At 40.5% G+C, this 14,494-nt stretch overlaps 1 protein-coding gene across 2 annotated transcripts in view; it reads left to right on the top strand.

The window, feature by feature from the left end:
• Positions 1 to 14,494, top strand: part of SI (sucrase-isomaltase) — a 470,126-nt gene that overhangs the window by 393,147 nt on the left and 62,485 nt on the right. For both annotated transcript variants that reach the window (XM_073626133.1, XM_073626134.1), the window contains exons 55-56: positions 5,912 to 6,022; positions 13,861 to 13,923. In XM_073626133.1, the coding sequence (XP_073482234.1) occupies positions 5,912 to 6,022; positions 13,861 to 13,923 (174 nt within the window). The remainder of the gene's footprint in view (positions 1 to 5,911; positions 6,023 to 13,860; positions 13,924 to 14,494) is intronic.

Below are 14,494 nucleotides of genomic sequence, written 5' to 3'. Positions count from 1 at the left end.
CTTTGTTTTTTTCTTTTGGTGAAGTCAAGTTAAATCTGCTAATGCATCAAACACTATCCTTTTCCCAGATTGTCAATGCTGTTGTCTGAAGGTATCTCCATTGCTCCCCCACTACAGTATAGTGGCATACCACACAACTTTCTGAGATGGGAATGAGGGACACCTATTGGCAAAAGTATGCAGGCATAGGACACATCCCCTGCCACACCCCCTTAAAGGAGAATTGTACAAAAAAAAGATTGATTTAACCCTCAAATTAATTTTTACCACTGGTATTCCTTTATATTGGCTTATGAATTTTACAAATGCAGCAATTTAAAAATTACATGAAAGGTTTAGCACTGTAGAACACGTTTTGATAGATAAGTAGTGCATTTTACATACAACTATATACAGTATCTCACAAAAGTGAGTAAACCCCTCACATTTTTGTAAATATTTTATTATATCTTTTCATGTTACACTTTGCTCCAATGTAAAGTAGTGACTGTACAGCTTATATAACAGTGTAAATTTGCTGTCCCCTCAAAATAACTCAACACACAGCTATTAATGTCTAAACCGCTGGCAACAAACGTGAGTACATCCCTAAGTAAAAATGTCCACATTGGGACAAATTAGCCATTTTCTCTCCCCGATGTCATGTGACTCTTTAGTGTTACAAGGTCTCAGGTGTGAATGGGGAGCAGGTGTGTTAAATTCAATGTTATCGCTCTCACTCTCTCATACTGGTCACTGGAAGTTCAACATGACACCTCATGGCAAAGAACTCTCTGAGGATCTAAAAAAAAGAATTGTTGCTCTACATAAAGATGGCCTAGACTATAAGAAGATTGCCAAGACCCTGAAACTCAGCTCTAGCATGGTGACCAAGACCATACAGCGGTTTAACAGGACAGGTTCCACTCAGAACAGGCCATGGTCGACCAAAGCAGTTCACTGCACGTGCTCAGCATCATATTCAGAGCTTGTCTTTGGGAAATAGATGTATGCGTGCTGCCAGCACTGCTGCAGAGACTGAAGGGGTGGGGGGGTCAGCCTGTCAGTGCTCAGACCATACGCCGCACACTGCATCAAATTTGTTTGCATGGCTGTCATTCCAGAAGGAAGCCTCTTCTAAAGATGATGCACAAGAAAGCCCGCAAACAGTTTGCTGAAGACAAGCAGACTAAGGACATGGATTACTGGAACCATGTCCTGTGGTCTGATGAGACCAAGATTAACGTATTTGGTTCAGATGGTGTCAAGCGTGTGGCGGCAACCAAATGAGGAGTACAAAGACAAGTATGTCTTGCCTACAGTTAAGCATGGTGGTGGGAGTGTCATGGTCTGGGGCTGCATGAGTGCTTCCGGCACTGAGGAGCTACAGTTCATTGAAGGAACCATGAATGCCAACATGTTCTGTGACATACTGAAGCAAAGCATGATCCCCTACCTTCAGAGATTGGGCCGCAGGACAGTATTCCAACATAACAACCCCAAACACAACCCCAAGAAAACCATTGTCTTGCTAAAGAAGCTGAGGGTAAAGGTGATGGACTGGCCAAGCATGTCTCCAGACCTAAACCCTATTGAGCATCTGTGGGGCATCCTCAAACGGAAAGTGGAGGAGTGCGAGGTCTCTAACATCCACCAGCTGCGTGATGTTGTCATGGAGGAGTAGAAGAGGACTCTAGTGGCACCCTGTGAAGCTCTGGTGAACTCCATGCCAAAGAGGGTTAAGGCAGTGCTGGAAAATGATGGTGGCCACACAAAATATTGACACTTTGGGCCCAATTTGGACATTTTCACTCAGGGGTGTACTCACTATTGTTGCCAGTGGTTTAGACATTAATGGCTGTGTGTTGAGTTATTTTGAGGGGACAGCAAATTTACACTTTTATACAAGCTGTCCACTCACTACTTTACATTGTAGCAGATGTCATTTCTTCAGTGTTGTCACATGAAAAGATATAATAAAATATTTACAAAAATGTGAGGAAGTGTGTTAATGGTTGCATCACAAGGTGAAAATAAAGGAAAACAGGCTTAACCAAGCAAAACAAATGCAGCCACTACATTTGAAGCAGACCTTCCCCCTAATGTATACGTGATGTTACCCTTACTCCTACCCCCACCCCCCTTTAAATGGGACCCTATTTCTTTGTGCCATTTATTTGGCACAATAAACACTTTCTAATTTCTCGCCTAGGTGAGAATGATGTTTTTCCCCCCATCCTCCTGCACATGTGCGGGTTTTACCCAGTCATCTATGCATGTGCCAGATTTTCCACACACATGCCAAGATAGCTACTAGGGAACTACCAAAACATTGCTGTCTTTACATATGCACAGGAAATATGCACAACACATGCATATGCACAGATGTGTTAGAGGGTTCTGCTGGTTGAACCTGGCCCTGTGCCCTGCTCCCTCCTCACTGGCTCAGATACAGCAGCTGAATCCAATGGCTCCCACTGCTGTCAATCACAGCCAGTGAGGAGGAAACAGGGCATGGGGCTTAGGAGCAAGCACATATGAGTGGCACTATTGGAGTACTCGGGGGCAGGAACACTGGCGGTTGAACCGAGAATAGGAGGATCGGGGCAGCTCTGTAAGTATAACATGTTTGTTATTTTAATAAAAAAGCTTTACAATCACTTTAATTATGTTACACACATGAACAGTAATGTCTGCCAGTTCCAATGATGTATTCAAGACTTTAGCTTTTGCTCATGGTTCTTCCTCATTGAGGATTCAGCATTATTCCTTAGTAGTCACATTGGCTGGGTATGCACTTCTAGGAAGAGTACTAAACTGTCTCCATTCATAGACATTTTGTCTGTCGACTGATGGTTGACTAAACACTTTGAGATTGCTTTGTATCCTTTTCCAGTCTTATGCAGATAAACTACTTTTGATTGTATATCTTCCGAGAGCTCCTTTTTGCAAGACATGGTTCACATCAGCTGATGCTTATTTTGAACAGCAATCTTAAAATGTTTAAGTATTGTTTATCAATCAAAGTAGCTCTAAACCACACCTCCAAACTCATTACATTTCATTTCTGCTCACTTACTAAGCTCTGGAGCAACTACTTGTTACAAAGTGCACAGTATATTTGTCTTTAGTAAATCAACCCCATTGCGTTTGTCTATTGTTGTGGCTTAGATGAGGATCAGACGGGGACGTGCAGTGAGGTCAGTAGCACACAGGTTACATACGCCGCAAATGTTAGAGTGAGAGCAATAATTCTAGCACTAGACCTCCTCTGTAACTCCAAACATGTAAGCTGTAAAATTTTTTACAGTCACCTATGGGGATTTTAAAGTACTGAAGTTTGGCGCCATTCCACAAGTGTGCACAATTTTAAAGCGTGACATGTTAGGTATCTATTTATTCAGCATAACATCATCTTTCACATTATACAAAAAAATCGAACGTTAGTGTTTTTTTTTATTTATGAAACAGTTTCTTTCCAAAAAAATACAGTGTGACATAAAAAGTTTTATTCTCTAGGGTGTCTGCTAAAAAAAATATGTATGTATGTGTATATATATATATATATATATATATATATATATATATATATATATATATATATATATATATATATATATATATATATATAATGTTTGGGGGTTCTGAATATTTTTCTACCAAAAAAATTATGATTTTTACATGTAGGAGAGAAGTGTCAGAATTGGCCTAGGGTTGGGTTAATTACCATAAGTAAGTAATATACAAATAATTATTAAATATTGTTTTTAAGGTATTACTATTTTTTCAAAAACGGTACTGAAGCAGGTGGCTTAACGGACAAATTACTGAAGTTTGAAGTTATAACTTCCAACCAGTAATTTCACAGTAAATACATAAATAGTCAATTATTATGTTATAACATATAGCATATAAATATATGATTTAGCTTGATTAAAACAGTACCTTTTCAACAGCAGCAGATTGTCATTCTCCCTCTTAACTGTATGAGAAAAACATGGGATTGTGGGTAAACCTTATACCCATAAACCCATGTTTTTTCCTTGTAATTAAGAGGGCTAGGCCGAAAGGGAGTATGTGTCTTTTAGACACTTCTAGGACACTGCAGTGATAGGTGTACCTCCACTGCAGCATTTTTATTGGACAGCTTGGACCAATGGTACTTTACCATTGGCCTAAGACTCCAAGCAGTCCATTGAGCTCAGTGCTTCTGACAAGAAGTGAGGAGAGGCACTGTGAGCTCAACCTCTCAGTCTGCTGCAAACAGAGTGTGCCAGCTTGTATTTAAACTGGTAGCTTCTGACAGGCTGCGCAAGGAGCCCCTTATGTAACCATAGGTCTTAGGAGCCCCACATTTTGACCAATGGTGGGGTAGGACTTCAGCTACATACCCCAGGTCACTGAGCTACAATCCTCAAAGCTCAATCTTTTTTTGTTTGTTTTTTTTTTTAGTTAGTTTTTTTTGTTTAAGAATCTGCCTAACCTGCCTTCCCTGACTGGACGTGTAATACTTTACATTTTGTGTTTTGAATGCCTTTTAACATGCTGCACATTAAAATGTTTTGGTAAACACTACCATACTACAAGCAATTAAAGAAGAATTGTATATCTGGTAAAGGCCCCTTAAAATGCAGAGGTGTAAACAGGCCCTAAAGGTGAAATGAGAATGAATCTGGAGTGTTAACCATTTACGGACCGCCCGCCGCAGTTTTACGTTAGCTGTTTGAAGGAGGATATCGTTGTTATGGCAGCAGCTAGCTGCCATAACTCTGGTATCCTCTTCTTCAGCGGGCAGGCCGCTACAAGATAAAAGTGGTCTCCGCGGCGGATTCGCCGCAAGATCACTTTTATCAGTGGCGGGGGAGGGCACCCCCCTCCCGCCACGATCCAGTGCCCTCCGCCACTTATTGGAGCTATCGACAGCGGCGGAGGCGATCGTGTCCTGTCAGGTATGGAGACGAGTGAGTTGGCCCCCACCCATCTCCATACAATTGCTGGGCAGAAGGGACGTCAAAAAGTCAGTTCCGCCCACAGCTCTTAAAGGGCCATTTTTTTTAAATGATTTTTTTAAATGACCAATTTTTTATTTTTTGTATTTTTATTGCATTTTAGTGTAAATATGAGATCTGAGGTCTTTTTGACCCCAGATCTCATATTTAAGAGGTCCTGTCATGCTTTTTTCTATTACAAGGGATGTTTACATTCTTTGTAATAGGAATAAAAGTGACAATTTAAAAAAAAAAAAAAAACAGTGTAAAAAAAGGTAAAATAAATAAGAAAAAAAAAAATTAAACGCGCCCCGTCCCGACGAGCTCATGTGCAGAAGCGAACGCATACATGAGTAGCTCCCGCATATGAAAATGGTGTTCAAACCACACATGTGAGGTATCACCGCGATCAGTAGAGCAAGAGCAATAATTATAGCCCTAGATCTCCTCTGTAACTCAAAACATGCAACCTGTAGAATTTTTTAAACGTCGTCGTGGAGATTTTTAAGGGTAAAAGTTTGTCACCATTCCACGAGCGGGTGCAATTTTTAAGCGTATCAATTTACTCAGCGTAACATTATCTTTCACAATGTAAAACAAATTGGGCTAACTTTACTGTTGTCTTATTTTTTAATTCAAAAAAGTGTATTTTTTCCAAAAAAAGTGCGCTTGTAAGACTGCTGCGCAAATACGGTGTGACAGACCACCATTTTTTTCTCTAGGTTGTTAGAAAAAAAAATGTATAATGTTTGGGGGTTCTAAGTAATTTTCTAGCAAAAAAAAAAACTGTTTTTAACTTGTAAACAACAAATCTCAGAAAGAGGCTTGTTCATTAAGTGGTTAAACAGTGACATTTTTTTATGAAAGAAAATAAACTAGTGGACATTCTGACTATATGGTTCATAAATAAAACATCTTACATATTTTTTTTAACCATGTTTTAGGATCCAGCAATTGCAGGAAATGAGACTGAGCCTTATCCAGCTTTTACAAGAGGAAGAGATCAAGATGTATTTATAAAATGGGATGACAAGAGTGACATTGTATGGGGCAAGGTATTTATGAAATCCAGTTGATAAAGGAGAATGTTTACAATTCTATGGTAAGAAAAGGAAATGTAGGTTTGAAGCATGACTTAGGGCTGAGTCACATTTTTAAGGAACATTGCGTTGTGTTAGCATTTTAAATGGCACCCAACTCACAAAGGCAGCAGAACTCTGATTGTAATGTGCCACAGTTCATGGTAATACCACAGTGTGCTGTATTTAAAAATTGCTGCATTACTTCTTTTGACAAGGAAAAAAAAAATTGCTGCATTAACATTTTTGGTCTGTACTTGTGTGTGTTGACAGCCTATTCAAAATAAATTAGCTGTCCAAACACAAATCACAATAATGCGTGATGCAACATACATTAAAGTGGTTGTAAATCCACTTTAAAAAAAAAAAAAAAAAAACTAACACCTGCAAGACAAAGGCATAATGAGCTAGTATGCATAGCATACTAGCTCATTATGTAATACTCACCTCAGATCGAAGCCCTCGCAGCGGTGCCCGCCCCTACACCTCTCTGGCAGCCAACATCACTCCCACAGGTTACTTCCGGGTATCGCTGCTCCGAAGCTGTGATTGGCCGGAGCCACAAAGACGTTACTCCCACGCATGCACACGTTAATGGCACACTCACTGAAGCAACGGCACATGCGTGCCATTGCTTCAGTTTGTGTCAGTGCACATGTGCCAATGACATCGGCACATGCAATTACAGGGGATATCTCCTAAACCGTGCAGGTTTATGAGAAATCCTGGGTAGCTACAGGTAAGCCTTATTGTAGGCTTACCTGTAGCACAAAGTGGTCTGTAAGGGTTTACAACCACTTTAAGGTATATTGATTAATGCAATGCACAACTGTGGCAAGGTGTGAAAGGGCTGTAAGTGTTGCAAAATATCTACCGTAGGGGTCTGCTTCAAATGTAGAGCTAGCAAATAGTTACGATTAGTTCACATTATTTGTTAATGGCACCCCAAATGCATTTCACAAACACAGAGTGTTTCCAGACACCAAATTGCATGGTTCCACAGCACCATGTGGATTGGTGTGGTGTTATTTGCAATAGTAGTGCTTGCACTACTTTTTCTGTATTCCTGCATGTTTGGCAGCCCATTCGCATGACTGAGCTGTCCAATCCGGAATGCGAGGAATTGCACGGGAATGTGTGCATGTGCACATGCAAGTTCCAATGTGAACCAGCCCTTAGACAACATGTCAAACTGCTTCCTGCCTGTATTTATTCATCAACATTGCATCAAACACAGAGCAACAATGTTTCTACTGCAGTGGGTTAGTGCCAGTGCAATACAGAACAAAACATTCAGTCTTCTGACTAGATATGAGACAGTTTGGGTCTCCTCAGATCTGAAAGCTGTTCCAGCCCAGCCTGCATGCAATCTCTTACTAACACACCACAGCACCCTGCTCATTCCAGTGAAAGCTTAAATTATACTCCAGGATAGAAAAGGGTTTGGCTAGCATAATTCCCTGCATATTGCTGGATAGTTCTACCACCACTTTATCCTAAAGCGGAACTTCACTCCCCTTCTATTTTTGTCATTTTTTTTCTTTTTGGGGGGGGGGTAGTGGGTACCTGGTTTTGAGGTTCTCTTTTACCCCCCCCTGCAACCTTCTGGAACACATCACAGGTCGCAGAAGACTATGGGACCATTCACAAAGTTCAGTGCAGCTTGTGCATTTTCAGTGGACAGCCAGCTGTGAAGCAGCAATGAAGAACAGCCAGCTGCTCACAGTAAACATGCCAGTGCCAGGGTCCTGAAGATCGGTGAAGAATTGGTGAGGATGGAGCTGGACCCCTGGACAGGTGAGTGTCCTTTTATTAAATGTCAGCAGCTTCAATATTTGTAGCTGTTGACCTAATTTTTTTCAAACAGGGCAAAGAACCGCTTTAAGATGCGCCACAGGAGACAGGTAACCTTCATCCATGACTCTGCCTGGGACCCACAGGGACTGTTTGTCATGCTATCTATATAGACTTCACTTAAAAGATACATTTATACTATGTGTATAAACACTTAGGTGTTCTGACTTCTGCAGACACTCCTCTCAGCTGGATGGCCACACTATTTTAGGGCGTAAAAGCCTTACTAACCCTCAACAAGCCATAACCTCATGCAGACACAGTGGTGGGATGAAGAATGATGAGTAGGCTCCTGAATCCCTCTGAGGTAATGATGACCCCCTAAACAGTTCTTCCTGTAGTGGCTTCCCTAAAGTCACATCACCTCCAAATCCCTTCCCGTATCTGGTATTTACACTGTCTCAGGGGCACAATCCTCCAGATCCTTTGTATCAAGGGAGGAATTTTTGTATCAATTTCTGGTTTGCAAGGTCAGCTCTCAAGTGTTTATACTGGTTTGGCCCTGTTTAGGAATCCTTCTACCCAGCCTGTGGGGGCTGTAGTGGAAGTTTGCCAAGCCTTCAAAGTTTGGGAAAAGTGTATGCTCCGTTACAGATAATAAGACCCATCTGGAAGCTCCTGGAAGATTTTCTGAGAGCATTGAGGTTCTCAGTGGATGCCATGGAAGACTGCATAAGGCAGGTTTCCCCAGTGGACACCGTGTCTGTCTATGTCAGAAGGATCCTATGGCTCAAGTGTTAGTCGGCAGGACTTCTCTGCAAAAGCAAATCGAGAGGCTGCCCTTTGAGTGTGAGTGCTTGCTTGGACAATTCTTTGACACTTTCTTCCAGAAGGTGACTGTGAGCAAAAAAGCATGCTCTAACCTCTAAAGAACAAGGCAAATGTGAGAGGTAAAAAAAAAGTGCCTTTGGAACCCAAGAATAGTTATTTTCATGAGAAGCAAGCCTTGGGCTCTAAGCAGAAGCCTATGTCTCAGTTCTGAAAAAAGAGCTTTATCGCCAAGTCCTCTGGATCTGGAGGCAAGTCCTCTTCACAGTGAAGGGGTACTCCAACTTGTAAGGGTGGGTGGATGTTTATTGGCTTTCATTTTTATAAGGACTCAGGGAGTCCAACAATTGGCTCTGCAGCATGTTGTCCAGAGGTTACAAGCTGGAGTTTCACTACTTTCCCCCTCTGTACGTTATGCACTCGAGGGTACCTTTAGAGCTACAAAAAAGAGCAGTATTCTTTGCAGCTTTCAAAAAGTCTGCTGTCCTAGAGGGTCTTTGCACCCATGCTGGAGGTGGAGATGTCAAACGGCTTCTATTCTAACCTGTTTATGGTTCCCAAGCCAAATGGAGAATGTCTGCTATATTCTGGTCTTAACAAGTTCCTCGCCAAGGGTCTCAACAAGTTCCTTTAAGTACAAAAAAATTAACATTGAGTCTTCCAGGTCAATGATTGCTTTTCTTTATCAAAGGAATTTCTGGTATCTGTGGATATGTCTACCTAAACATCAGAAACACCCTTATCCCTCAGGACTTTGCTTTCTACTGCCATGCCATCAAAGCTAGCAACCATAAAGCAGGATGGACCACAAATCTGCCAAGAGATTTATGATGTCTGCAACCAGATTCTTCTTTGCTATGCAGGATCAATCAGAATAACTGGAATTCCATCCACCATTATCATGTCCAACAGGCAAGGAATTAGCTGGATTGAAGGGAAGGCATAGATCAGAGAAACCTGATGATGATGATTATTATTATTATTATTATTATACAGGATTTATATTGTGTCAACAGTTTGCACAGTGCTTTACAACGCTAGGGTAAACAGTATGGTTACAATACAATTCAATACAGGAGGAATCGGAGGACCCTCCTCGTTAGAGCTTACAATCTAAGGAGTCACCAGGGCATCCACTGCAAATGCCTGAGGATCACTTCTGGGTGAAGGGCCCATTCTGGGCCTACACTGAGAAAGGCCACCTACCAGTTCTCTACTTTGGGAATGTGCACAGTGGAAAGGGCCAGAATGTAACAAGACAAATAAAGACATGATCAGGCCTGCTTCTTCCTGAGCATCACAACTTCCTTGATGGTTCATGAATGCCACAACTGTGGTGTTTTCTGACTGCGCAATTATAGGAGACCCTTAAGGTAGACCAACCTCTGCAGAAGAGCCAACTGAATGGCCCAAAGTACCAGGATATTGATAGCAACTTCTGTTCTCTGACGACTACGTTCCCCCAACCAAAAGGTTCTCCAAGACACCTTCCTAGCCAGTCTGGCATCTATCATATTGATGGATCTGAAGAGCTCTGGAGTGAAACTGGGCATAGGGGACTGCAGTGAATGCAGCAGTCATCTTCCCCACCAATCGCCTGAGCCATGTTAAGGACTAATAGTAAATACTAAGGATGCTATTTTGGAACCGAAGGAGACTTCTGAAGGTTCATCCCTCAACTTAACCTTTCCATGACCTGTACCACTTGTTGGACATATCATGTATGCTTCTGAGACAGTTGATCTGTGAGAAGTAGGTAGTATAGGTATCCCATGATGGGGGTGCCATGAGTCCTCAAAAACCCCATAGCCAACATCTTGGTAAACACTCTGGGAACTGTGAACAGGATGAAAGGCAAAGCCACAAATAATAATCAGTAATGGAGATTATCCACAGTGAATCACAGAAACTGTTGGTGAGGTCAGAAATTAGGATAGATGAAGTTTAGATAGATGATGTTGAGGCTTCTGTACTCTTTGCTACCCAAGGTGGTTTCTCCACTCCACTTGATTAGTACATTGTATTGCCATTTGTTATCCTAATCCTAAGCATTCTAAGGATAAGGTAGCTCTCTCTCCTTGAATGTTCAGGCTGATCAAACTTATCCAAAGTTTACAATTTTGTTTTGACAATTTGTTTTGTACTCCCTAAGGGTACTCAAAAGGATGAGTCTGCCTCTCAATCCATTATTTCTAGGTGGATTCATTAGCTTTTTTCCTCAAGCTTATAGCATTAAGGGCAATGTTCCTTCTTTCCTACTCAAGGCCTATTACATCTAGAGTGGTATGTGTCTGTTGTTCAAGTTTATAAGGCTGCTACCTGGTCTTCTTTTCACACATTTACTAAGTTCTACTAGGTAGATGTTCACACCTCTGTGGATGCCAAATGCCAGTTTTATAAGGTGAAACTCTTGTGGTTATTCAATCCTTTGAAGCTATATTTGTGGTAGAAAAATACACATCTGTGAATTACAATTAAAAGTACATTTCTGTTACCTTTTCTAAAAAATTAAGTGCATTGGTTTTTAAATGTACTGTACTTTCATTTTTTTCACAAACTACTTGTATATTTTCTTTTCCACGAGAATCCCAATCAAAAGCTTGTACCGCCACCAAGGTTTTACCCTCTATAAAATATATTTTTTAGATGATAGGTTAAAAAAACCTCTTGGATGTGTATTTTAGCAAGTAAAGTATACAGTGAAGCCGGAAATGATTATGAACATGCACACCTACACAGGTTGAGCTGGATGGACTGGTGTCTTTATTCAACCTTACCAACTATGTTACTATGATTGTTTAAATCTGTACAACCAGTGGGACAAAATAACCACTGCTTATTTGGAGCTCAAAGTCTTTTAGGACCCATTTAGATCTGAGCGTGTGCATGTAGGTGCATTTTATTTTTATTTTTTGTAGGGTTAGGCAGGTACATTGTCATGTGCCAATGTGCATTTCCTTTGTGTATTGGCATGTTTTGATTTGTGGTATTCTGCGTTTTAAATGCATTTTTGAATGTATAATTTGGAGTGGATTGGGATAACGGCCATTGCCCAAAGCTTGTTAATACATTTTGGAAACATAACACACATTATATATCTTTAGTGAGCTTCCATTAACTTCTATGGGATTTCCTACACCATAAAACATGAACAAAGTAGAAATGTTGTCTTTTTTAAAATGTACTATACTACAGCACTGAGATGGAACCATACACTATTTTATAATGCAAAAGTTTAACTTTTATTATACATTTTATGGAAACTGGTACCTTAATTAATTATGTGAGTGTGCATTTTAAGCTTTTTAATAAAGGTTGTTTCCTTATTGCTACACTATGAGGCTATGCTTCCCTTTTTGTGAGTTTTATATCCATATATGGGGGAGGTGACATTTGCCCTTGTTACTGGGGACTGATCACACAAGCGCTAATGACCACTAATTTTTGCAGGTCATGTCAGTCTGGTAAGTAGCACATGTTGGCTGTCTTGTCTCAGGTGGAGGTGTTTAAGACCAAGAGACTGGGTTTTTTGCACTGAACAATCAAGGTCAATAGCACTTGCTTTCAGAGTGTTCATATGTTAAACATTGGATTTATCCTTATGACACACTGTGATTGGTCACAGACTGTTTGCATGTTAATGTTATTCATATTGCTTATTGTGTGATTGTCACAGACACCATTTATGCACACAGTGTTTTGGCACAAATTATTTTGTGTTTATTTATTTTTAAATGCATTTTCACTTGTGTTGCCTTTCATGTTATGCATCTGCATTTTCCTGATTTATTACATGTTGAAATATGATATCAACACATTGTTGTGTGGGCTGCTTTTGTTTGTAAGCTTTGGGACCTGAGCACAAGAAAACATTTGTTTTTATTTTAGAAAGTTGGAAACATGCATTTTAGCACAACACGTGCATTAAAATGCCACAGTATCACTCGGCCCTAAAAGTAACACTCAACTTATCATCTGCCAACAAATATGTTCAATCAAACAAAATTTCATATTCATCATCACCAAGCTGAAATATGAGTTTTCGGTGAATTAAAATGTGTGTATTAAAGACCAGAATTTGTACCAACAATATAAAGAATTTAAAGGAAATTCATATTAAAACACCATTTAATTCCAAGTTCCAATAAAGTGCTATAAAATTGTTTCACAATCCAGGGGGATCTGTTGCATAGATATTTCTGAAATACCATTGAAACTGTGCAATTCCCTAGTGACTCTTATGCTGCGCACACATGACCAGACTTTTCGGCATCAAAGGTCTGATGGAACAAATCCATCGGACAATTCGATCGTGTGTTGGCTTCATCGGACCTTCATCGAACCTTTTCTGTCGAAAATTTAGACGGACCTAGAAATAGAACATGTTTAAAATCTTTCCGACGGACTCGATTCCTATCGGTAAAAAAAACGTTCGTCTGTATGCTAGTCCGACGGACCAAAAACGCTGCAAGGGCAGCTATTGGCTACTGACTATTGAACTTCCTTTTCTAGTCTGGTCGTACGTCATCACGTTCGAAACAATCAGACTTTGGTGTGATCGTGTGTAGGCAAGTCCGTTTCGTTCGAACTCTGTCGGAACTCCGTCGGAAAGTCCTTCGGTGTTCAGTCCGTCAAAGTCCGCTCGTGTGTACGTGGCATTAGAAAACTGAAAGTACAATGGATTTTCAGATTTCTTAATTAAGTTATAAGGTGACATATTGCAAAAAAGTTTTAAATATCTCAGTTGAGATTCCACCATAAAATTAATTATTTCAAATGTTTTGGGTAAAAGAGAGATGGGGTTAATTTACTAAAGAAATAAAGCATGTTCAGCCTGCAGTGAATTTTTTACTAAAGGGATTTTCACTTAGCTTAGTGAATATAGTATATTCTACTTTGCAAAGAATATCACGTACAAGGAAAATGAAAAAAAAAAATTAATTTTGTTTGCACGATTGGATGACTGAAGTCGGCACAGATACCTAATTACTAAACTAAGTGAGAACTCCCTTGCAATGGGAAAATGTCCTTGCAAGGTGAACATGTTCTTCTCTTTTAGTAAATAAACGCTACAGAAATAGAGAGAGAGGGGGAAAATAAAGGGGAGAAAGCTAAAGCAAGAAATAGATACTCAATTTACATGAAAACCAACGAGGTTGTCTCATTTTGATTTTGTCTTATTTTATTTTCAGGTCTGGCCAGATTTGCCTAATGTTGAAGTTGATAATTCACTTGATTGGGACACACAAGTTCAGGTATATATGCTAACACTGTTCCTCCTAAATATAGTAACCTAGCAACATGATGAATGTAAACACCTACCTAATCTGAGAGTTGAATAGTTGAAGCTGTATTCGTTCTAGAAAATAATGATGGCGTAACAATTAGATCTGCTTACTCAACATTAGTTTTTAAAGTGATTGTAAAGGTTTGGTTTAAAAAAACAAAAAGAAACAAACATGTCATGCTTACCTCCGCTGTGCAGTTGGTTTTGCACAGCAAAACCAACTGCACAGCGGAGTGAATGCCCCATCCTCCTCTTCTTGAATGCCCCATCGGAGAAGTGCTCTCCTTCATGGACACCTGTTCGGGCTCGCTCCCTTGTCCTGCTGCTGTGTCTGTAGACATAGACAGCAGGATTCGGCTCCACCCCTGACGCCCGTGTCATTGGATTTGATTGACAGCAGCAGGAGCCAATGGCTGCGCTGCTATCAATCTATCCAATTGGGACTCGAGACACCGACCGCAGCTGGTGTGCCTGTTCCCATCGTGGAAATTACAGGGCTCAGGTAAGTATAAGGGGGGCTCGGGGCCGCTGCTGCAGCA

This window comes from Aquarana catesbeiana, linkage group LG04 (assembly GCF_042186555.1).
Source record: "Aquarana catesbeiana isolate 2022-GZ linkage group LG04, ASM4218655v1, whole genome shotgun sequence".
Classification (NCBI taxonomy): Eukaryota; Metazoa; Chordata; class Amphibia; order Anura; family Ranidae; genus Aquarana; species Aquarana catesbeiana.
Note: the sequence above shows the minus strand (reverse complement) of the source record. Positions and strands in the feature narration are given on the sequence as shown.